General features: G+C 39.7%; 1 protein-coding gene and 1 non-coding gene across 4 annotated transcripts in view; one reads left to right on the top strand and one right to left on the bottom strand.

Moving 5' to 3' along the window:
* Nucleotides 1–22,883, top strand: part of bgm (bubblegum) — a 75,045-nt gene that overhangs the window by 38,852 nt on the left and 13,310 nt on the right. For all 3 annotated transcript variants that reach the window (XM_065236055.1, XM_065236064.1, XM_065236071.1), the window contains exons 2-4: nucleotides 5,717–6,063; nucleotides 14,694–14,828; nucleotides 14,930–15,140. In XM_065236055.1, coding sequence (XP_065092127.1) covers nucleotides 5,825–6,063; nucleotides 14,694–14,828; nucleotides 14,930–15,140 — 585 coding nt within the window. In that variant the 5' untranslated portion in view covers nucleotides 5,717–5,824. The remainder of the gene's footprint in view (nucleotides 1–5,716; nucleotides 6,064–14,693; nucleotides 14,829–14,929; nucleotides 15,141–22,883) is intronic.
* Nucleotides 6,098–6,170, bottom strand: TRNAA-AGC (transfer RNA alanine (anticodon AGC)). Its single transcript has one exon. It is a non-coding gene; the product is annotated as a tRNA-Ala (tRNA).

The following is a 22,883-nucleotide window of genomic DNA, read 5'->3' as shown; positions in this document are numbered from 1 at the left end:
CTACACACTTAGATTTTTTCGCCGAGATGGGCACCACCGAGCAGCTCGGCATTTTATTTTGCTGGAAATTCAGCAAAAATATGTTTGTTAGCTGAGATCTGGGCAAAATTCCCATTTGTTAGCTGAATCTCGGCAAGTTTTTCACTGAGATTCAGCAAAATAAAATGCCGAGCTGCTCGGTGGTGTCCATCTCGGCGAAAAAATCTAAGTGTGTAGGGTTGAAATTATTGCCAGAACACTCTTAAAACTCTGTTTCTTGTTGAATTATGATCATAAATATTTTGGAATTCTTCTTATAATTCAAATGTCATACTCCTCAGAATCACGTAGTGATTTTCCGCAAAGTTTTGTTTTTCACAACTCCTTTTTAAATCTTCTAAAATTACCTAACAATTTAATTTAGAACTTGCATTCTTTTCCACAGAAATCCTTCACAATTTATCTAACAATTTCTAATGATTTCATTTCAGAATAATTCTTAAAATCTGCTCAGTACTTCTCCTTCGAAAACTGTGTGGGAATCCTTCTCAATATTTGTTTGAAATCAACACATTGAATTCTTTTAAATTTTTCAAAAAAAAAAAATATGCTTCCAAGTCTCAGAGCGTGACAATTATGACTCCACGACTCATAAGTATAATATTTATTTTTTCAAATCTGTTATCTTGAAAATTTTTCAAAATCTCACATTTGAATTATTTTTACTCCAAGTCTTGCATGACGAAGATTGTTATTAATTACAAATTTTGAAAAAAAGGTCTAGATTCAGACTCTACACAAATTTTAAAGCTCCAGAATATTGGGAATCTTCTTAAACCACTTTTTTATGCTTTCTGTTAATTCCGTTTAGCACGTTCTTAAAAATGCGTTCAATTTCGTGTTTTTTTTGTTAAATATTAACAACCGAGAATTTTTTAAGATTTGAACCGGGAAAACCGGGAAAAAACCGGGAATTTCCAAATGAAAATTCACTGGCCACTAGACTGATGCAAAATTTGACTTTTTCACTCCACAGTGCTTAAATGGTTTCAAATCGGGACCTGATTAGCCTCTCAAAGTTACAACTCATTTGGTTAGAAACAGACTTCGCACAAGCCATTTGAAGTTTACATGTAAATTACTATGGGAAATCTCAACTTTTTGTTCATTGCCTTCTAGTCTTTTTCCATATTGAGCTGCGAGACAGTTCGATAGCCATTCTTATAGAAAATTTTCTCAGCTACAACTTTGCTGAAGATCGTTTCTATTTAAAACGAGACAGGAAAAAGTTATTAATTATTTAAGAGATTGATATACTTATGACATGATCAAGCAGCTGCTCTGTAGGCAACACTGTATTTTGCAGTGTGACATAGTAGCCATGATTTTTGTGTCCTATTCAACGCCCCAGAAACACCAATGTTGCCTGCTGAGCAGTTGATTGAGCATGATCATAAGACATCAGCGCATTGAACCATTGATAACTTTTGATCCTTACATTTAATCAAAATGTGGTCTTGAGCAAAGTTGTAGCTGGGAAAATTTCCTACAAGTACAGTTGAAAGTTTTTGAAGCAGACCGATATGGTGAATTATTAGATAGACATGAACAAAAATCTTGGTTTTACCATAGTAACTCCCATACAAACTTCAAATGGTTTGTGCCATCTCAGTTTTTCACCAAATGGGTTCAAATTTTGAGAGGTTAGTCAGGATCCGATTTGAAATCGTTTAAGTATTGTGAAGCGAAAATTTCAAATTTTGCATCACTCTACTGGCCACCCACTCCTTAGAATTCTTTTGGAATTATCCACAACATTTTCATCGAGTTTTCCACAAAATTATCCTGGAATCCAACTCAGAACTACCTTGGTATGCTCCATAGAACATTTGAAGTACTTTCAATTAATTTAAATTTGAATTCAGAGTAGCCAACTGATCTCGAGGCAATAAACATTTATATACACCGAACCGCCGCGTGTGCACAATAAAGCCAGTTTTTGTTAATAAATAACCTGTGATAGTTTTCCGACAGTATTTCTGAAGCGTTTTCCCTAACATTATTCCTGTGCGCCCTTGCGTGCTGTTTTTTGAGGTGGTTTCCGACCCACGAACTACGGAGTGGTCAATATTTTGAATTTTCAGAATTTCTCTTCAGAATTCCATTGAAATTATTCTTAAATTTCGCTTAAATTTTCCTTAAGATGTCTTAACGGTTTTTATTAAATGCCGTAAAATCATGCTTCGATCATCCGTGGAATTTTTCATTAGAATTCCCTTGGAATGCTTCTAGAATTCTCTTGAGAATTCTTTTGGGATTCTCATAAGAACCTTGGAATATTCCTTAGAATTCAATCCGCAATTTACTTAGCATTTTCTTTATTTTTCACCAGATATCAGTAGGTACTCAGAACTACATTGCAAGCAGTCGTTGAATTTGTGTAAAACTTTAATCTCTTCAGAATTACTGTAGATTATTGCTTAAAATTCCGTAGATGGGTGTCTATTGTTTTTAGAGAACTTCTCTACCCTTTCGATAAATCCACGAATGATGATTCTTTCTCCAATATAAGGCTGTGTTTTATTTGGTGAATTTTTTCTTAAATGTTACAGATGGAAATTTTTCAAATAACCCTGTTATTCCCCGTTACTTATGGCTGACAGACAAGGCATTGATTATGACAAATACCTAGTTGAAAATCGGTCGATGAACAACAAAAGGAATTTTCGAACATTTTAATTTATTTTCGAAGTGTCAATTGAAGTGGAAATTCACCAAATAGAAGATAGCTTGAGAGCGGCGCCGGTGGTGTGATTGCCTCTCACCCCAGGGTTCAATCCCAGTCGGCGCCGCCGGGATTTTCTGAGGCATTACATCTCTGATCAAGTCTTCCTTCGGAATGGAAGTAAAGCCATTGTCCCCCGGTTCATGAGTTGCTGGATCGATAGGTAGGGTTCAGGTGTGGGAGCGAGCTGCCTCCCTGGCATCGGTAGCATTGGTGCAAGATCACAAGATCGACGGAAAACAAATCAAGGAACAAAAAAAGAATCAAAATTTCCAGGACTTGCAAGATTCATGAAGTTGTGAAATTATTAACGCCTTGAAAAATTGATTTAGGGGTAATTAGTTAATTACGAATAATGTAATCAATTTAAAAAAAAATATCAAAACACTTACCGCTTTCCCCACTCATTACGTTAAAAAGTGACGGTGAAGACATATATAGGCATTTTTTTGGATCTAGTCGATGCCTTTTCCTAGAACTTTCTGGCATCTCTGCCGTTGGATCTACATTCTTACAAATTTCGGAACCAATCTCGTTGAGTGAAAGTGAATCATGATGTAAAAGGCATAATTTTCGGAAGGGAAGACCGCTACCCTAAACAATAAATTGAGTAGAGCTCTTCAAAATGAGCAAGAAATTTTATATTTTGTTATGCGACATGAATGAGCATTAATTTATTTATGATCAAAACTTATAACATTTTCTGATCTATCATATTTTTGGAATGATAAAAACAGAGAAGTACCAACAATGGAGTTAGATGAACCATGGCAGGTTTTTCGGCAATCACTGCACCAAATTGGATGCAGCAAGCACCACATACAATGGTCACATATGTAGATCGTAACTGAATATCTTTGGAATCGGTGAACTGGTTCCGGATATTTGAACGGAACAGGTTCCGGAAATCAGATGTCCGGTGAGCCTAGGTCTAGAAGTGATCAAAAATGGTACAAAACCATAATGTGGCACATATGACTCACATACGAAAATATGATCAATAGGAGTCATATTGTGCACCCAGAGCCACATAATAATGGCTTTAGCCGTCGATGTCTCACGAATAAAAGCTTATACATGACAATTATTGATACCAACAGGTTGAAGAATGCTTATTTTATTAGCAATTTGGAGGGGTGAGCTTTTATTTGCGAGACATCGTCGGATAAAGCCTTTGTTTACAAAAGCAATTACACCCCTTTGAAATGTTGGCACTGATTTATTCTATTGACGGAATATAAATTAGTAAGAATGGTCACATCTCACCATAGGTGGATAAAGACTCACAGAAGAAGTAAAGCCTAATGAAGGGAATGAAAAAAAAAACCTTAGATTTGTTGCTTTCAAAATTCAAAGCCCCACCGATCGAGAAGTATGTTTTTATTTATTGTTTTGACGTTTCATTAGTTCGGGAGCTAAAATGTGAATGATAAAAACATGTTGTTAATCTTTTCTACATTTAATTTAGAGGATTTCATAAAGAACTGGCTGTGGTCCGTCTTACCCCGTCTTCCCACATGCAGATTTTTAATAGCTCACACGGGCTTTAGCTCGCGCATGAGGCTTAGCCGAAATTGTTTCCAAGCACGCACGTCTTGGATTCTAATCACAGCAAATTTTATTAATCATCATCCTAGGTAGCAGATAAAACACAACAAGCAACATTCGACAAAGGCGAGGAGCAAACTGAAGCGAGGAGGAGCAAACTGGACATTGAGCTATGGGCGTTTAAAGGTCAAGTTTTCACGCTAGCTCAAGTCACACGAAGCACTTCATTGGCGGATGATATACAATCGTTGTAGTGGTTGTTGTTCCTCACGTTAGACATGCGATGCGGATTATATAATCAATAGACCGATAAGCCTGATTGGTGCTCTGTATTGGCTCATTAGAAGCGAGTATGAACTTCGTTCGGGAATTTGTTTACTTTGCAATCGGGAACTGATAGGGATGTTTTCAAACATGGCTTGTTGTAAGTCAGTTTTTAATTTCAAAGTAATGGAATATGTATTACCTACTTCTAAATTTACGCCCGCATTGACGTTATAAGCTTAGAATCACACATTATCTGAATCTTATCACTTTTATAAAGTCATAATAGGGTGATTTTTCCAATTTTTTCAATTGGGTCATATCGATCCGTTTCAAAGATAACGGCTATCTGACGTCAGTAAAATGCATAATGCAGGCTATGCAAGCTGAACGTTGAAAACGTGCCTGCCATCCATTTGGATGTGATAAAAATCGGCCATTGACCCTATACCTATTTCGACAATCGCTGGTATCAGGAATCAATCGTTCCGTATCGTTCGGAATAATAGAGCAAATCTCGAGCTCATCGGCCCGTGTGCGAAGTACGACGACGGCAGTCATCCGAGCTCGGCCAGCAATCAATTATGTGCTAATATAGCACATAAACCCGGGTTCGCTATCAACGAAATCGTTATCGAGCATGCCATTACAGAGCGAATGCGTACTATTTAAGGTATTTCCCATCCCACCCACACCTTTCATACCGCGCTGCCTGACTGACTGACAAGCGTCGTTGTTAACCGAGCGGTAATGTGGGAATCTATAGTAGGTTGTAAATAAATCAAGCCTCCACCACCACCGGGATCAATCGAGTGGATTAGATGGGATTCGCGTCTAAAGTGATATGGATTTCCATGCAATAGGCCATTAGGAACTGGGTTATAGGGAATTACTTTTTGTGGACAGTCATGAACGACAATTTCCGCCTACTTGTCCTACGATGACAACCGAAACTCAACAGTCACTCATAAACATTGCAACAATGACAGTTTTTGCGGTTCGCTCGTTGATTGCTACCCCGCGTTAATAACAGTACTATTTCATCTCGAAAGCAAAATGCTTTAATTACTAGTTGATCACCCGTTAATGAGAGCTCGTTCACTGACTGCAGTTCGTTTTTTTCTATTTCCATCATTTCAGATCCCATCAGCTCGGTAACGACTGCGGAAGCTGCTATCGACTAGCAGGCTGCTACTGCATCAATCCTCAAATCTTAACGAGAAAAGGGCGAAATCTCCACATCCCAAAATGTCCGAGCAGCTGAAAGAGGAAAAGCCCAACCGGTATGGGCACGTCGAGCAGGTGGAAATTCTAACCACCACGGATACGACCCAGGCGGTGAAGCTACGCGTTGCCAAGGAAGGTATCGCTTCGCTCGATCCTATTTCAGTGCCAGAATTGATGAACCGCACGGTGCGAGACTATCCAGATCATCCGGCTATTATGTACAAGAATGCCCAGAAGACCTGGACACCGGTTACGTATAGGTGAGTAAATGCCGAAATTAAGTAAAAAGTTTATTGGAGATGCGGGGCATCGATCCCCGTACCTCTCACATGCTAAGCGAGCGCTCTACCATCTGAGCTACATCCCCTGTTGAATAATGGTGAAGCGGTGGTTATAAAATTGTGCAAAAAGTGACAAGGACAAGGTGGTCGATTGTGCTCTATTCATTCAGAATCCAGTTCAGTCTACTATACTATAGGGACCAACGGGTGTGTCGGTGACTGAAGTGACTACATAAGTGCCGCGACCGTGTGCATGGCAAGCGCAAAAGAAAGCAACAGCCGGTTTGTTTTGATTGTTTATTTTTCGCGCGTCGCGTGAAGAATGTTAAAATGTGCTGCGTTGAACTGTCGTTCAGTTCGGTGTCTTTAATGAAGTGCTTGAAAGCTATTGGTATATGGGAAAGATTGAATAAAGCTATAATCTATTTTTAGACTTAACGCACCTGTATGTCGTTTATGCTGATTAATATGGCTATACGAATCATTAGGACTGTTCAGTTTATATTCGAACAGTTAGGTTAAGAGTTGACATTGAATCCGATTGGGCGAAAAGAATTGTGTTAGACCCCTCCTTATTTGTTTTTGCATTAGAGCTATTCTCTCCTATTTGGATAAAACTTCTTCGTCATCTTCGTGAAATTATTGGGCGGGAGGAGGAATCAAGTTGGTTTTGTCATTTGACAAATATTTTTTTTTCTCACAATGGTTAGGATAGGGTGGGTGAGCCAGTAGTGAAGGCACTAAAACAATTTATTTATTAAAAAAATACATAAATATTTTGCTAGAAAAATATTGCATTGTGATTCAATTGTATACGTTTTCAAAAAACTTGTTCTACATTTAATAGGAACACTGTTCCAGTAGTAGTTGATATCAATGGTTCCTATAATCACAGACAAACAGACATAACTTTTCAATGTGTATCTTCGTTCACGGATTTAACGGTTGATTTGAATATTATCAGTTCCGCGAACTGGCCACAGCGCTGGCATCGTATCACTTTGACGTTTCTACACACTTAATCTAGCTCGGTAAAATCTCCAACAGCCGATTACATCGGTATTTACTTTTGCTGATATATCTGCAAAATATCTGTTTGTTAGCTGATATCTCAGCAAAATGATATTTGTTAGCTGAGTCTCGGCAATTGTTTTACTGAATCTCAGCAAAATAAATTACAGAATTACTCGGCTGTTGGAATCGCGGCGAAAAAATTTAAGTGTGTATACATACATTCTATAGAACTCTTTAAAAGAGTTACGTCTGTTTGTCTGTGCTATAGTGGAAACACGCATTATTGGTTTCTTATGGATTCCCTTATTATAGGAATTCTTCGCATTTTCTAGCTTATTGCTTATCGCATATTAGCTTATTACGCAGTTGAGAGCACGTGTGTGTGTTCTATCTAAATGCACTTCCATAGTTATTAAATTAAAAGCTTTCGATGCCAATTACCAATGCACGAATTTGTCGATGTATCTATGTGTATACTCTTATGCTTTCTATATGACAGGGACCGGGAATCGAACCCACCACCTTCGTCTTGGTAATACTGACTAGGCTATGAGGCACCATTTTATAGGAATACTACCGTAATTATAGGTGCAAAGGAGGCAAAATCTTAAGAAAAACAAATAATTTTCCGTCATTTTTGGGCTACTTCAAGTTTCAAGTATCGAGATCTACTCTATTTTAGGGCAGTTACCTATGAAAAATAAATTTATTTGGTTTTCCATCAGTGTTCTGACATAAAACCCACACCGCAATTATAGGTACCTACACCACTATAAGTGGAACAGCTGCCCATTCTTAAAACTGAAAAAAGCAGTTCGAGCAGCGTCTTGTAAAATAGCATGTAGTAGATTGACGTAAAGTGTCTGTATAAGTAGAGTTGGGACATCTCATGCTGTCGTCGTGGTGGACATCTTTGGACACTATTTAGGAGCCTGTTCAAATATTATAAAGCGGATTTTTGAATGCCCCCCACCAGTGATGGAAAAGTTCGCGAAAACTCACTATGAGTCACAAACTTTTCCCTTGGTGAACTTCATAAAATATCGCGAACTTTTCCAACACTGCCCCCCACCCCTTTGTCAAGGACTTTCCCTATACCTAATACATGGCGTTTAACGTATTGCCAGAGTGCCCCCTCCCCTATTGCGTTACGTTATATTTGAACGGGGCCTTAGGAGTAATCAATGCTCACTCAGTAAATGAGTAAAATTGGCCTTACTTTTTAGGAAAAAAAAAAAAAAAAATGATTGAATATGAGGAAAATCGACGAAAATTTTACTCACTCACTGAGTAACTCCACTTTTTGCACTTTTGATTCGAATTCAACTCAGTCTCTGAGTTACTCTCATTGGCCGTGCAGCTTTTTCTTCCTGGTTTTTCGTGAATAAACATTCATTTTTTTTCTTGAAATTGATAATAATTGACCACATTGGTCACTCTCGGAGTCACTGGAATGTCTCACTCAATTCTGTAGAGAAGAGCAGGAGAACTCAAGGAGAATTCCTGAGGATGAACTCAAGGCAATTCTGAGCAAAATTCCTCAACATAACTCCAATAAGATTCGAGCATGAATGCCAACATAATTGTGATAACAGTTCCCAGATAGCTTTTAAACTTCCAACAGCCTTTAAAGGGGAGATTACTTAGGAAATGCTGAGGAGTAGTAGTTATAGGGTGATGAATCGAAAAAAAAACCCCGGTCTTCTCCGATTTACATGAAACTTTGTATATTTGTTTGTTACGGGCAATAATTGACATTTTTGCTAAAGATCTTGTAAATTTTCAAAATGGCGTCTTTGAAATAAAAAAAATGTAGCACGGAATCGGCACTTTTGATTGAAATGACGTCTAAGACAAAGTTGCAGAGAAATATACTGTTTATCTGGGAACAATATACAAACAAAAATTGTTTCGTTATTTTAAGTAAAAATTCAACAAAACTGTTAAATATCTAAACATCTCAAAATGTTCATATTAGATTTTTGAATTAAAACAAAATCATAAGAAATGCAAGCTTTTGAAATTTTCAAAATAATGGACACTTAAAAATTTACAAAAATTGTAGAACAAGAACTTTTATGGAATTTTTACTCATAAAATAATGTTTACTTACTTACTTAAGGGTGCTGTGCACCACCAGCGGTGCAAAGGGCCAACGTGAAAGCTGCTCGCTTTTGCCTTGACCCAGGTCAGATTCCTACCGACTTGCTTAATTTCCTTATTGAGGCTCCGCCGTTATGAGCCCCTGGGTCTGCCTCTGCTGCGATGTCCTGCCGGATTCCAATCCAGCGCTTTCTTGCAGATTTCGTTTCCGCCCCGTCGAAGTGTGTGGCCGACCCACCTCCACTTTCGCTCTCGAATTTCTGTTGCTATCGGCTTCTGATGACATCGACGATGGAGCTCGGCATTCGAGATCCAGTTGTGACGCCACCAGGCACGAATTATATACGTCTCGATGAGTCTCATCGTCGCCCACTGGTCACCCACCATAGCCGGTCGAACTCCGGACGAAGCTAGAACAGCACTACCGTTCATACTGGCGACAACGCTCTGATGAGACAACGAAACCCTACCCCAAGCTCCTCCCCTGATCCTATCCTTCGAAAATGTACCCTTCTACCTCGAGTAAGCCGCGAGTAATCGGCCCAACTCCTACTAGACATAGAATTAAGTGAATCTTGTTACACACAGTGAACAATGAATTATCGGCTCCGTAAAGCTAACGCGATTGAGCCTTCCAAATAAACGAACTAGATAAAAAGAATTATATACCGCAGGCATCGGTGGATGAAGACCTGCAGCTTTTGAGTGCTCTCCGCTGATACACACCAAGTCTCGCTGGCGTATAACAACACAGATTTCACGTTCGTTGACTTATCTGGTTGGATCTCCATACGTTTCGTAAACTCGCAAAGGCAGCCCTAGTCTTCTTGATTCGTGCACCTATGTCGCTCTTGGTCCCGCCGTCCGACGCTATTTGGTTACCAAGATATTGGAAACTTTCGACCTTCTCCACTGCTTGCCCCGCTACCGTAAAGTTGGAAGGGTTGCCCGTGTTGATATCCAAAGATTTGGTGTTGTTGACGTGATGGTGAGACCCGCCTCAGAGGAGCGTTTGGTTAGGTCATTGAGCTTACTCTGCATATCAGAGCGCCGTTGTGCTAGTAGAGCAACATCATCAGCCAAATCGAAGTCGTTGAGATGCTCCATGGTGATAAGCTGCCAAAGCAGCCCACGGTTCGGTGCACGGTCAATTGCACCTACCATGATCTCGTCGATATTACGATGAGAAACAGTAGCGGTGATAGTATACATCCTTGTCTCACACCAGCGACTACCCGGATAGGGTCGGACAAGGCTCCGTTATGCAGAACTCTGCACGTGAAAGCCTCATACTGCGCTTCGATGAGGTTGACGATTTTATCCGGGACTCCCTTGCGTCTCAGGACGCCCCACAGATTCTCGTGATTGAGACGGTCGAAAGCTTTTTCGTAGTCAATGAATACCAAATAAAGGGACTCTTCGAATTCATTGACCTGCTCCAGGATGATGCGGAGCTTGACAATATGGTCCACAAAAGATCTTCCGGCACGGAATCCTGCTTGCTGCCGTCGGAGAGTCACGTCGATCTTCTCCTGTATCCGATTCAGAATAACTTTGCACAGAACTTTGAGAACAATACACAGTAACAAATGTTTGAAATATTTTAAATCATTTTATGTGAACAAACTGTACTAACACTGTACTAATAAAAAGTTCAAACAATTAACCCAAAGATCTTGTACTGCGATTTTTGATAGTTTTCAAGTGTCCGTAGTTTTGAATGTTCCAAAAGTTTGCGAGTTTTTTTTTTGAAAAAAAAATCAGAAATCGGGCATTTATAATAAATAAAAAATTAACTTTTGTTATTTTTTTTCAGAAAGACATTATTTTTCTCTATTGCTTTGTCTCAGACGTCATGTTGATCAGAAATGCCGTGTCCGTGCTATAATTTAAAACAAATTAAGGGTGCCATTTTACAAGATCAAAAATGGCCGAATTTCAGCAAAAGTGTTCCCATAGCAAACAATTACGTAAAATTTCATACATACGACGAAGGTCAATTAAGATTTTTTTTTTGCTATTTTGCCAGGAACTGCTCTATAGGTAGACAAGCTAGTTCTAGCCCTGAATTCTGAGTGGAATTCCATAGGGATCATGAGGAGAATTTTCGAAGATTTTCCAGGAAAATTCCAATAGCATTTTGAGAAAATTTACAAAATTGGTTTTGATAATATTTTCAGAGATGTTCAAATGAGTATTCTGAGAAATTCTGATAAAAACTTCAAACTTCAGTTGCCCCTGACAATAACTCCAAGAGAATTCTGATAACAATTCAAAGGAAATGTGAATCTTAAGATAGTTCCAAAAGATTTCTCAACCGAAGTCCAATTTTGAGAAGGGTTCAGAGAATTACGAGGAAGAATTCAAGGAAATTCGAAGGAGAACAAGGAAGTATGTACGGTTTTTTTTTTTGAAGAACGCATACTTTTGAGAATGCCTAAGAATTTTTCAACAGAAATTTAAATAAATCTCAGGAGGCATTCCAAGAACATTTTGGAGAGAACTTCAAGCGTTTTTTTTTAAAGAATACCTAAGGAATTCTACAGATAGTTCGTAGCGAAAGCTGAAAGCTGAAAGCAAACTGTGATGCCTTTGACGTTGTTCAACGAAATTGACAAACTAGTTTTATTAAGATCGGTAGCTATGATGTCTCTATCGTTCGGCTTGATTACTTTTCGTATTGAGTGTTTTGTTTAGTTTTAGGACATTTTTGGGGTGAAATTGATTAACCCCTCAAATGACTTCCAAGAAAATCTCCTGCAAATGGGGTAAAATAGGGTTACTTGAGTCCGAATCACATGTTAAAATTCCTCTACGATGTGTGTTCGAGCCAGAAATTACAAAAGATTTCTTAAAATGCATATTTGCGCCTATATGTAGGCAATTATCATAAAAATCACTGTACATTTAATAGAAAACCATTGGTTTCTCTATACACTACCGATCCTAAGTTTAAGGACACCCTCAAAGAACCATGCAAGTATGTTTTGTTCAATGATCTCTCATTTTACGTTCAATTTTCGATCTCCAAAGGTTATTTCAATGGTATGAATGGTATAGCATAAGTGTTCTACTACTACTTTTATTTCAAAATTTGGCCAACCCTATTCTGAGAAAATAAATCACGATTCTTCAGAGTAAATTTTGAAAAATATTGTAACTCTGGGTGAACTTTTAGCACACAAAATTTGAAAACTATATTGAAAAATTTGCCTACGAGGAAAGTTCCATTCAAAACCTTTCAAATGATCTGAAGAGATATGAACATAACAAATTTGTCATGTTTTTTTGGGGGTGTCCTTAAACTTATGATCGGGAGTGTATTTAAAACATTTTATAACAGTTTTTCAAACAATTTAGATTTATTAACATTTACTTTAATAAAAAATACCACTTTCAAATTAATGACAACAATTGTTGCAACCTCCCTATGTATGCTGTTGAACCAGATAAGTAAAATTGAAATTTATGTAGTAAAATCAACTTTTATGTTATGAGAAACTCGTCATAGGAATCATTGAAGTCTCATGATGATATGCTATCAAGCTTTCTCTTGGTATCTATCACCGAAAATTTTCAACGAGGCAACTAAAAACGCAACCTGCGGTGCATAGTCGCACTCATATTAGACTACCTCTACCTCACTTTTAGGGGAATTAATCAACGGTATGAAAACTTTAAATTTAATTTAATGAAAACTTCTTCGAATACATCATACCTTAGAGGTAGATGTCTTATGAAGGCACTAACTATTGAGCGCACGAAAATGACATTTTAAACCAGTTGAAAAGTTGAGAGTAGGGACGTAACAAGCAAAAGAAGATGTAGAAGAAGATATTTGTACCGATGGGCCCCGTTCTTCAGATGGGCTAACATTAGATCTATTACTCCTAGTACCTCAAGCAAATTTCAATCGGCAATCAGTGCACTAAACGATCTATTTTAAGATGCGTTAACTGAAAAATTAATTGGATTTAACGTAAGCATTCTATATTAAAAAGGAAAGCGATCCATCCCTATCGGAAATTGTCAAAGTGAACGATGCTCTAAACGTTTGGATTAATTCGAATATTGCGGGGGATCAAATCTCTATAATCCTTTAATTTTTAACATTCCTGAACGCAGCAGGACCCTTGAAAGAACGATACAGAATTAAATTAACAAACTGTTGATGACGTTTTGGAGCATCTCAGATGAATCAATTTATCAGAAAAAAGAGAAAATATGTTCATCTACCTATTGCGCCATTTTGTGCCAAGTGAACTCCTGTGCTTACAATAACCCTTCAGATATTTTTTCGCTCAGACCAGACAAAATAATAATTGTTCATCTTGAATGTAATATAGCGCTTATTTTACAATTTAATGGCCTATTGACATATTAGCGATGATAGAACATAGGAAATTATTAATTTTAAATTTTTCGGCACAATTTTGTACCTACCCTGACAATTAAGGTTCTCTGATGTTGAGTTTGTATAGGGTCGTTTAGCCTCAATGGCGTTTATATAGAGTCTGAGCCAACAGGCAGCTTGCTGGTGTTAGAAGCAAAAAATATTGTAAACATTGCTGAACACTCAAGTGACGACGTCACTCTACCCAACATTCCAAACTGCGAACAGAAAGAATCATGTAACTGCCAAAGGCTTCTCCGTGTAAAAAGATAAACATTGCAATGAAATATGACACCACTAAACATTTGCAAATTTTGCTAACACCAATAAGCCCTCATACCTTAAAGTCAATCGATGTGGAAATCTTATTTCTGATCAATCTCATTACAGGTATACCTCGATTTAACGTAACTGTCACTTTTGAGTTTCATCGTCGATTTCTCGAAAACAACAATTCAACCACACAACTTAACATTACTATCATATAGGGGATTGTCTCACCTGTCCGATAGTATTGTTACTTTGCATGATTGAATAGTTGCTTGAGTGAAATCGACGATGGAAAAGAAAAGTGACAGTTACGTTATATCAAGGTATACCTGTACCACCTCTAAATTTCAAGAGCACAACATTCACGAAACATACCACAATGAAACTGTAACTTCACACAAGGAGTTCCAATTTCTTGAGTAATGTCACAACAGCGTTTAAGATTTATGCTCTAGAAATCTTGAGTGATAGGGAATATCAGCCATCTTGACGGCCATTATTGGTCGCTTCAAGGAACTACCTTAAGGGCATTGGTTTTGCCTCACACAAATGCTACTTGCGTTCCGTCCTGTGTTTTAACTTGTACAAAGTTAAGAAGCGTTTTCAGTTTCGTTGTTTTTAAGTTTTCCCACCTTTAACAATGCCCGGAAACATTACAACTTCAGCTCGAACGCGGCGTTTAGCCCCACTATCCCCTACATCAACCAATAGTCTACATCCATTGTCACATCGCATCGCCATCCATCTAGCCGACATGACATGGGACTCGTTTAACCCATTCGTTCCGTTTATATTACGCATCTCGATTAATCTTATCGCACCATTCCAGGGAATACCGCGACCGCGTCCACAAGATGGCCAAGGTATTCATCAAACTTGGCCTGGAGCCCCAGCACACGGTTAGCGTGCTCGCCTTCAACAGTCCCGAGTGGTTCGTTTCCGAGCTGTCGGCCATCCACGCTGGGTACGTATCATCGCACCGAAAAACTTTCTTTTTATTTTATATTGCGAGAAAATGACTGTGTGCAAAATCGTAATCAATCTTCACCTTCCCCCGCACTACAGTGGCATCATTACCGGTGTGTATACGACCAATTCCGCCGAATCGGTTAAGCACGTGCTGGAAAGCTCCCGGACCAACATCGTCGTGGTGGACGACGCCAAGCAGATGGAGAAGATCTACTCCATCAAGAGCCAGTTGCCACATCTGAAAGCCGTCATCCAGACGACGGCCCCCTACGCTCCGTACGTCAAGCGGGAGGATGGCTACTATCGGGTGAGTACACGGAACACACAATTTCAGGATGAAGGATTCATAAAGAATGGACGTAATGTCGGTCGTCAAATGGGGCGGCGGCTGCTAGCACCTTTCCACAGAAAATAAAATACCTACAATGTTGCTTATCTTGAGCCTTGCCACTATCTTCGCTTGCCCGAGTTTGTTTGCTTTGAATAATAATAATAGAACTACAATGTTTCCTGGTTGTGTCTACTGCGTGAGTGGAAATTACGCTTTCTGTTCACAGCATACAAAGAAAGTTACTTTTGCAAACTTCAAGCTGTGCATGTACAATGTTGGGTTTGGATGCCGAGTCGTAACTTCATCCATCTTTTATCATTCGATTCGGATGAAAGTGCTCCTTTTTTCCCTCCAAATGTATCCCAGCGGAAACGAGGCGATTGTTCTGTGGTCTTCACACACATGGTCACACGTACGTTTGTGAGTGGGTGTTTTCTTGACGAAAATTGAATGCTTTAGCTAGGCGTACCTACGACCAACGACGACGACGACAACTTTGGATCCTGAATTGAGGGGGAGCAGTGTTTCTTTGGTGTGGATTTCGTGATCCGCTGGAAACGGAAAATTTCCCCCGGGAGCATTAGAAGGTGAATTGATTTCGGTAGGAATTGTTTCTCTGTGGCTGTGTGAGAGTGTACCGACGACCAGGGACCAAAGGCGAACCCATGCATCCAACAAGCCCGCTAATTCGCCTTTTTGTAATATAAGGCTGATACACGGCTAACATAGGGCATGCTAAGCTTTATATTAGTCGTATATTGGCCTTATATCGCAAAAAGGCGAATTAGTGGACTTGTTGGTTAGTTGGGAAGTGCAATACTTGTTTGGGATATTTTCTGAAAATTTGAATCGAAAATCGATTTTAAAATCATGAATTTTGCGATTGTACTTTTTAAATCATTTACAATCTACATCAAATGTAAATTTAAACCATTATTTTTTTTTAATTCCATTAATGTGAAGGTCATAAAAGTCACCGTACTTAGTTCGTGAAGAAGTACAAAGCAAATGCTGTGTTATGGACAACAGCACCATTAAAAAAGAACGTACTTGAAATTATGGGGAATGTCACTGGAAAAGTTCCCAAAATCGAGCTCGTTAGGAAACGGCCGATGATTTATTTGTTTCCATTATTTGTGATATATTAAAGCGTTTGTTAAGTATGGCAGCAACGCGCTTTTGTGAAGCCATTCCAAGTTCCAAGCACCGACCGGAACTCATTCAGAACGCGTCGTGATGAAGTGGTGCCACGTGGTGAACTCTGCACTACGTCAAAAGGAAGCTTCCTTGTTACCAGAAAGACCAACAGACGACGTCGACGTTCGACCGGCAGCATTGTGGAAAAGAAGGCAGAATGTCGAGTAATTGGGAAATAAACAGCGTATACGGCATTGCGGGTGACAAATATGAGATAATATGTATGGGGAAAAGATTCTCAACGTTTGGTCGTTCCTTTCTTCGTTCCCGGTGCCACACCGATAGCGGGAGGGCGGTGAACAGAAGTGGAAAAACTGTAATCAATAGCGGATGAAAAATTGCCGTTTTTAAAAGCGGGCCATGACATCCGTGAGATGCTGAAAATATTGTTTGAAAAATAATGGCAATTTATAGCTGAATTGCTTTATCGCAGGGTGATAAGATTAGCACTTTGTACAAAAGATGATGTTTTGTAATGTAAAACCAACCATTTTAAAAGCACCAAATGACGTAGCAATTGAATTTCCACACTGGCAATCCAGCTGGATTTAAAACGTTGAAATATAAGTGCTCCTTCAAAAGAAGGAAACTTTTCTCGGTTCAAGGTTCTTCGCAGAATTCTTCGATCGGTTGGCAACAACAAGTACTTCACAAATGCCCACGCGGAAAAACAATCTCAGATTCTCCTGGACCACCATCAGGGCATTATCATATTTCCTGGCAACACCTTCCAAAGTAAATGTAGCAAATGGAATCTAATTATCCCTATGTAACCGTAGACACTCTCCATCCAGCATGAATAGATTTTTCCGTGCCGACTTCTGTTAACTCGGCAGTAATTTTCCTGACTTTTTCGTTTTTCGCTCTTCTGTTGTTCTGTCCATATCCTGGTTTATGCCCCCGCGAGCAACTTTCCATTCTCTCAACTGTCGCACAATCATAGTATCTGCACCGACGCACCCAGAAGCACAAAGCATAGAAGCTAAATAAAGATTGTGATTTCCCCTCACCTTCCGTCATCCGATCCAAACACCCACTCGCTTTTTTTTTTTCTTTGGAAAGCAACGACGTCGACGGCAATGCGCTCTGTCACACAGGTCCAGGTGGAAGTTTCCATTTGAATGGCCTTTTTTACCCAGTGCGGATTCCGATTGGGAACCGGAGACAGCACTTTAAATTTTTCATGAAGTCAAATAGAATGGGACACACTAATGATGATAACACAGAGGCACACACACAGTTGAACGAAACGAGTCAGATGGACGATGAAAAAAAAACGATGAAATCTGGAAAACTTTTTCGATGAACTTTTGCGATTTTGCAGCACGTCCCCGTCCCGCACAGACGGGACCCATTTCGGCGGGTTTCAGTCGCGCAGGACACCTGGATAAAGTAATATCTCTCAAGGTTGGAGGTCCCCCTGTTACTTCTCCCCCTATCACAATCAGCGTGGCTCCGTTGGCTGCCAGGGGCTGTTTTCAATTCAATTAGAATTTTATTGAGATTATCATTACAATGAGAAGTCTGAGTTTGCTTATCTACACGGTTTTTATCACGAGAAGTTGTCGTTTTGGAAGTAGAAATCGCCTGGGGAAGGGAGAACTTAACCGGAGGTGAAATCCATTGCGGACTAATTTTCAAATTAATTTGGTAGTCTAACCTTTAGTTGTGTATCTTTATGGGCTGGTTGTGAGTTACTATGATTAACTTAGTTTGCACAATAGTTGCTACTCCGTGCACTATAAGAAGCAATGAAATTGCACAATGAATCAACGGAATGAGGCTGGATAAAAGCTGAGGGAAATTTTCAGACAACTCCAGGGAGAATTCCATGACGCAGCCCACAAACTAAGTGGGCAGTTTTTGAGAGATTTTAGACCCCTGCTTCACCCTGCGTGGATAATCATTGGATTGATGCAACATTTAAAATCCAAGTAAAGTTGGAAGGGTTGTATACTAGATACGACCGCAGGGTTGGCGTTGGATGATGTCTGTTATGTGTTGTACTTAATTGTGTATATTATATTTTAGGAATATTCCTTAATAACTCTTTTGCGAAAGTTTGGTGGCCCTGAAAAGGGTCGTTTTGTTGGGCTGATGTTGTTGGGTTTGCTCTACTCTGTCGCCCTGGAAGAGCTTTGGAATGATGTTGGTAGTTCGAAGACAGACAGCATCTCCCCTTCCAGCGTTCCCACACCCCAGTATAGTTCCCAAATTTAAGTGTAACTGTGATATTCTGGAAAGAAATTGTCTTCAAAACTAACTCTTTGTCGAATTATTGGTGGCCCTGAAAAGGGCCGTTTTGGTTGTGGTTTTGGAATGATGGTTATGCCGAGCATGGGTACCGAATGGCGATGGCGATTTTGATGAGCGGTTTGCATGCCGGTCGCTTTGCTTCAACCACGAGTGCGGTGAACTCCGTGTAAATATTATTACCAATAAGTAGAACAGCGCTAGGTGGTATGATGAACCGGGAAATCCACTCGAGATGTCGAGAGGGTAGATGGTTGTTTTGGAGGTTGTGATGAGGACGTTTTTGGAACGGAACGGGTTGTGCTCGATGATGCATCGTTCTTCTTCACACAGTCTGTGAAGCCGAGTTCGATTCTGAAATAAGTTTTGTAGAAATGCAATAAAAATGGAATCTATGGCTCTGCGAAGATTCAAGTTTCGATATTCAAGTGTCGGAAAGGCATTAGAAAATTAATCGTTAAACTCTTTCTTGATAACGTTGTGGCCCTGAAAAGTATACCAGGAGCACTGGCACCAACGCACTCGGCGTAGTTGCCCTTTCGCCCCCAGGCTCTGCTGCCGCTGCTCTGCTGCCGTTGCTCTGCTTCCGCTGCTCTGGTACTGCTGCTCTGCTGCTCTGCTGCTGGGTCAACGATCGGATAGATAATGATGGAACGGGCGACCTTGTTGGACGCTTATATAGTAGAACAGAAAATATCAGAGGTGTCAGATACTCACATCTGATGTCTCGGTTGGAGAAAGTATAAAAATATAAAAAAATCAATCGATTTTCACCATCTTTAGACAATGGTTTACTTTTAACCATTTTTCAATAGTTTACAGAATGAAATCAATAATTTTGAAATATTCAGCAAATTGCTGGAAATATTTCCAATCGATTGATGCCATTATCTCGTAAATCTATCGAGAGACGGTTGAGTTATTATCGTTCAAAATCGTTTAATTTTTCGTAACGCATCCAAAATGACTGTTTTCAATTTTGTACCCCCGTATGTTGCCGAAAGACGTTATCCAATGTCAAAATGTTCACCAGTGTTTAAATGGTTCCAAAAAGGGTCCTACTTAGCCTCCCAAAATTTGACTTTGTTTGGTATGAAACTGACTGTGCACATACCAATTGAAGTTTTATGGCTGTCCATATTTATGCAGAAAAGAGTTTTATGGCTGTGCTTGAATAAAATTTTCTCAACTACAACTTTGCTCAAAATTGTTTTTAGTTAAACGACAAATGAAATAGTTAATAATTATTTAAGAGACTGTTAATTTTATGACATGATTAAGCAGCTGCTGTGTGGGCAATGCTGTGCATTGTACAGTGTGACATAATAGCCATGATTCTTATGCTCTATGTCAAGCGCCTGAAACACCACTGTTTCCTGCTGAGTAATTGATTAAATTTTAACATTATCAATAATACTAATAACAACACTAGTTTACAGCATATTTGAACATTTTACGCTGGTAATCTTTTCCCATGTAAAATCGTGTGCTGAATCCAAACATGTAGTCAGAAAAAAATCTTAGTAGAATAGTTTTCTAGATACAGCTGAAAAATCAAATTTCACTAAAAAGAAAGTTTGTTTACTAAAATACAAATAACTTCGGCTGAAGCTATACCAATTATTTTCACGCCAAATGTAGCTCCTGCTTGAAATGTAGAGCTATCAGAATCTGGATACAGGAATCCGCTATGAGATGGACTCCACGAAACGCCTGGCAGATTGAAGTCACCAAAATGAATATCTCATCAACTGGAGTGGTACTTTCGATAACTGTGAGTATCGATGAGTTCATTGTCCCGGACTCGATCAGGTGGAATTTACAGAGCGCATAGAAATAGTGTGCGATCATCCAGATTGATGGCTGTCCAAACCTGCTCAACATAGTTCCATGAATCGTTCTCGATGGCCTTTGCCTCCAACCCGCCACGGACAGCTACAAGGACACCTCCACCAGTAGATTTACGGCTGTTGTTAGGATTCCGATAGCAACGAAAGACCTCGTAGTCAGAACCGAAGACTTGACTGGAAAGCGTTCGATAATCGAGCCACGTTTCACACAGGACAATTTGGTAGAAGATCACCTTGCGGCAAGGAGTCAAACGACGGCTTTCCCTGGAAATCACAGATACATCAGGCAATAACTGACCATCATCAAGTCTGATTGGATACTCGCCATAGTGAGTGGGTTGGAAGACCCCCTCTCCACATCCGACATCAGGTCCGGAACGACTATGATGAACAAAGGCTGCTGATGGCAGGACTGAGACGGAGGGATTTGGGGCTTTTGTGGGGCTTTCTACGGTTCCCAGGATTGGGAGTTACAGAGACATCATCACAATGACTAACATATTCCGAATTGCTGAAAATTTGATCGGCATCAGGCAGTGAATAGTCAATATATTGATTGTACTTGCCAGTAGAGGCAAGGTGAAAGACTCCTGATTCATATCCAGCCACAGGTCCAGGACGACTATGCTGAACGCTGGCAGGAATCGATACGACTGGGCTGGAGGAACCAAGAGCTTCCAAAGAGCGGTCTATTGTGCGTCCCGGAGATGAATTAAGATTTTTCGAACAGTAAAGCGGATGTTGTGAATGGGCAGTATCAGAAGTGCTTCTCAACTGGAAACAGCCGGCAGATGCTTGAGGCGTTGCACTGGAACACGGATGCTGATCAGGAAAATTACTGTAACTAATGTACATATGCATACTTGCCTGAAGACGATGGTTGGGAGACCCCACCATCGAACTCAACCTCAGGTCCAGAACGACGCTGATGGCAGGAAATAGAACGACTTTGATGGCGGGAAACAGCTAGCGCGACTGGATCGAGTGATTCGAGGTCTTCCATAATGCGACAGGCAGTGCGATCTGGTTTACAGCGTTCCAGTTCACAACGCGGCATCCAATTCTGAATCAGCATACTGGGTCTAGTCCGGAGATGGGAGTTGAGAACTCGGAAGTTCCCGGAACAGGAGAGATCATGATGGCAGGCGTGTTCAAACGAGGCATCTACATGTTTTTTTAACCATCTTCAAATTCATGGAACACAATTCATGATGATCCAGGTAATGCCTTTACATTCAGTAGATTCATGATTAATCATTATTATAGTTACCATACCTACTCGGCGAAATATTTATCACCACTTGTTTCTGGCTGTGTTACGTCCCGTCCTCTCTGTGACGGCACATTTTTAAACACTTCCACAATTTTTCAAATTCGGAAAAATCAAAAACAGGAGTGGAAATCGACCCTAGCCACCTTCAGCATGGTCTAGCTTTATAGCTGTGGCTTAATCGAGTGGGCTAAGTCAATGACATTCAAATAATAAATTATTAATCAAAATGGACACCGTGAGAACGGCTTCAGATTTAGATAGACCTTTAGATTTGGTATCAACGGTCATTATTCGAGAGTTGCCAAGCATTTAAAATATGTAATGTAACGACTCGGTTGCACAAGTTCCTTAAACTGGCTACATTGGTGTGAGCGATTGATGTTTGGTGTGTGAGTTGTTTAGGAGTGACCGCGGATGTGTGAGTAAGTTGCGTGTTGGTCCAAGCCCCAATGTAACTGAAAGCATAGCCAGTGTGTTCTGAACCGTCGTCAAGTAAACGGAAATATATCCTTTAAATTTGTCGAACCTCTTAACAGAATCCCTTTATGAAGAGCTTTGAGTGGGTTGGTTTATTTCCTTTAAATTCCGTTATAATTGCTTATCTTTTGACAGATACGCGTATTTCAGTGCCAAGTGGTGTTGAGTACTTGGTACTGATGAAGTCTGAAAGTAGTTGAAGAAATACGCGTATATGTCAAAAGATAAGCAATTATAACAGGATTTAAAGGAAATAAACCAACCCATTCAAAGCTCTTCGGAAAATATAGTTTTACCGTTGAACTAAATCTGTGTTTCGAAAAAGGAATCCGAAAACGAAAAATCGAAAAATCCCTTCCGTTGTTTAGTTTTACAGTATGAATGAATGTCTTCACGGAGGAAGGTGGTTCTACATTCTCTATAAAACGATCTGCGTAGCTATGGACAGACCCAAAGCAACTGCCAGTTCATCAGCCAGTTTCATATACCGGAAGAGAACTAATATACCGGTCGGTTCTGGAATTTTATACGGGATCGACGGTAAACATGCTCTCGTGGGTGAACAGGATTACCGGATTTTTTCGCTTAAGGAAGTTCAAGATTTTCTTGCATCGTTCGACTCGTAGCTCCCGGATGCGGTTGGTAATCATGTTAGTTTTTTTCCGTGCC

This window comes from Ochlerotatus camptorhynchus, unplaced genomic scaffold (assembly GCF_037179485.1).
Source record: "Ochlerotatus camptorhynchus isolate MF236.1 unplaced genomic scaffold, CSIRO-AGI_Acam_v1.1 ptg000040l, whole genome shotgun sequence".
Classification (NCBI taxonomy): domain Eukaryota; kingdom Metazoa; phylum Arthropoda; class Insecta; order Diptera; family Culicidae; genus Ochlerotatus; species Ochlerotatus camptorhynchus.
This window is presented reverse-complemented; position numbering and strand designations above follow the sequence as displayed.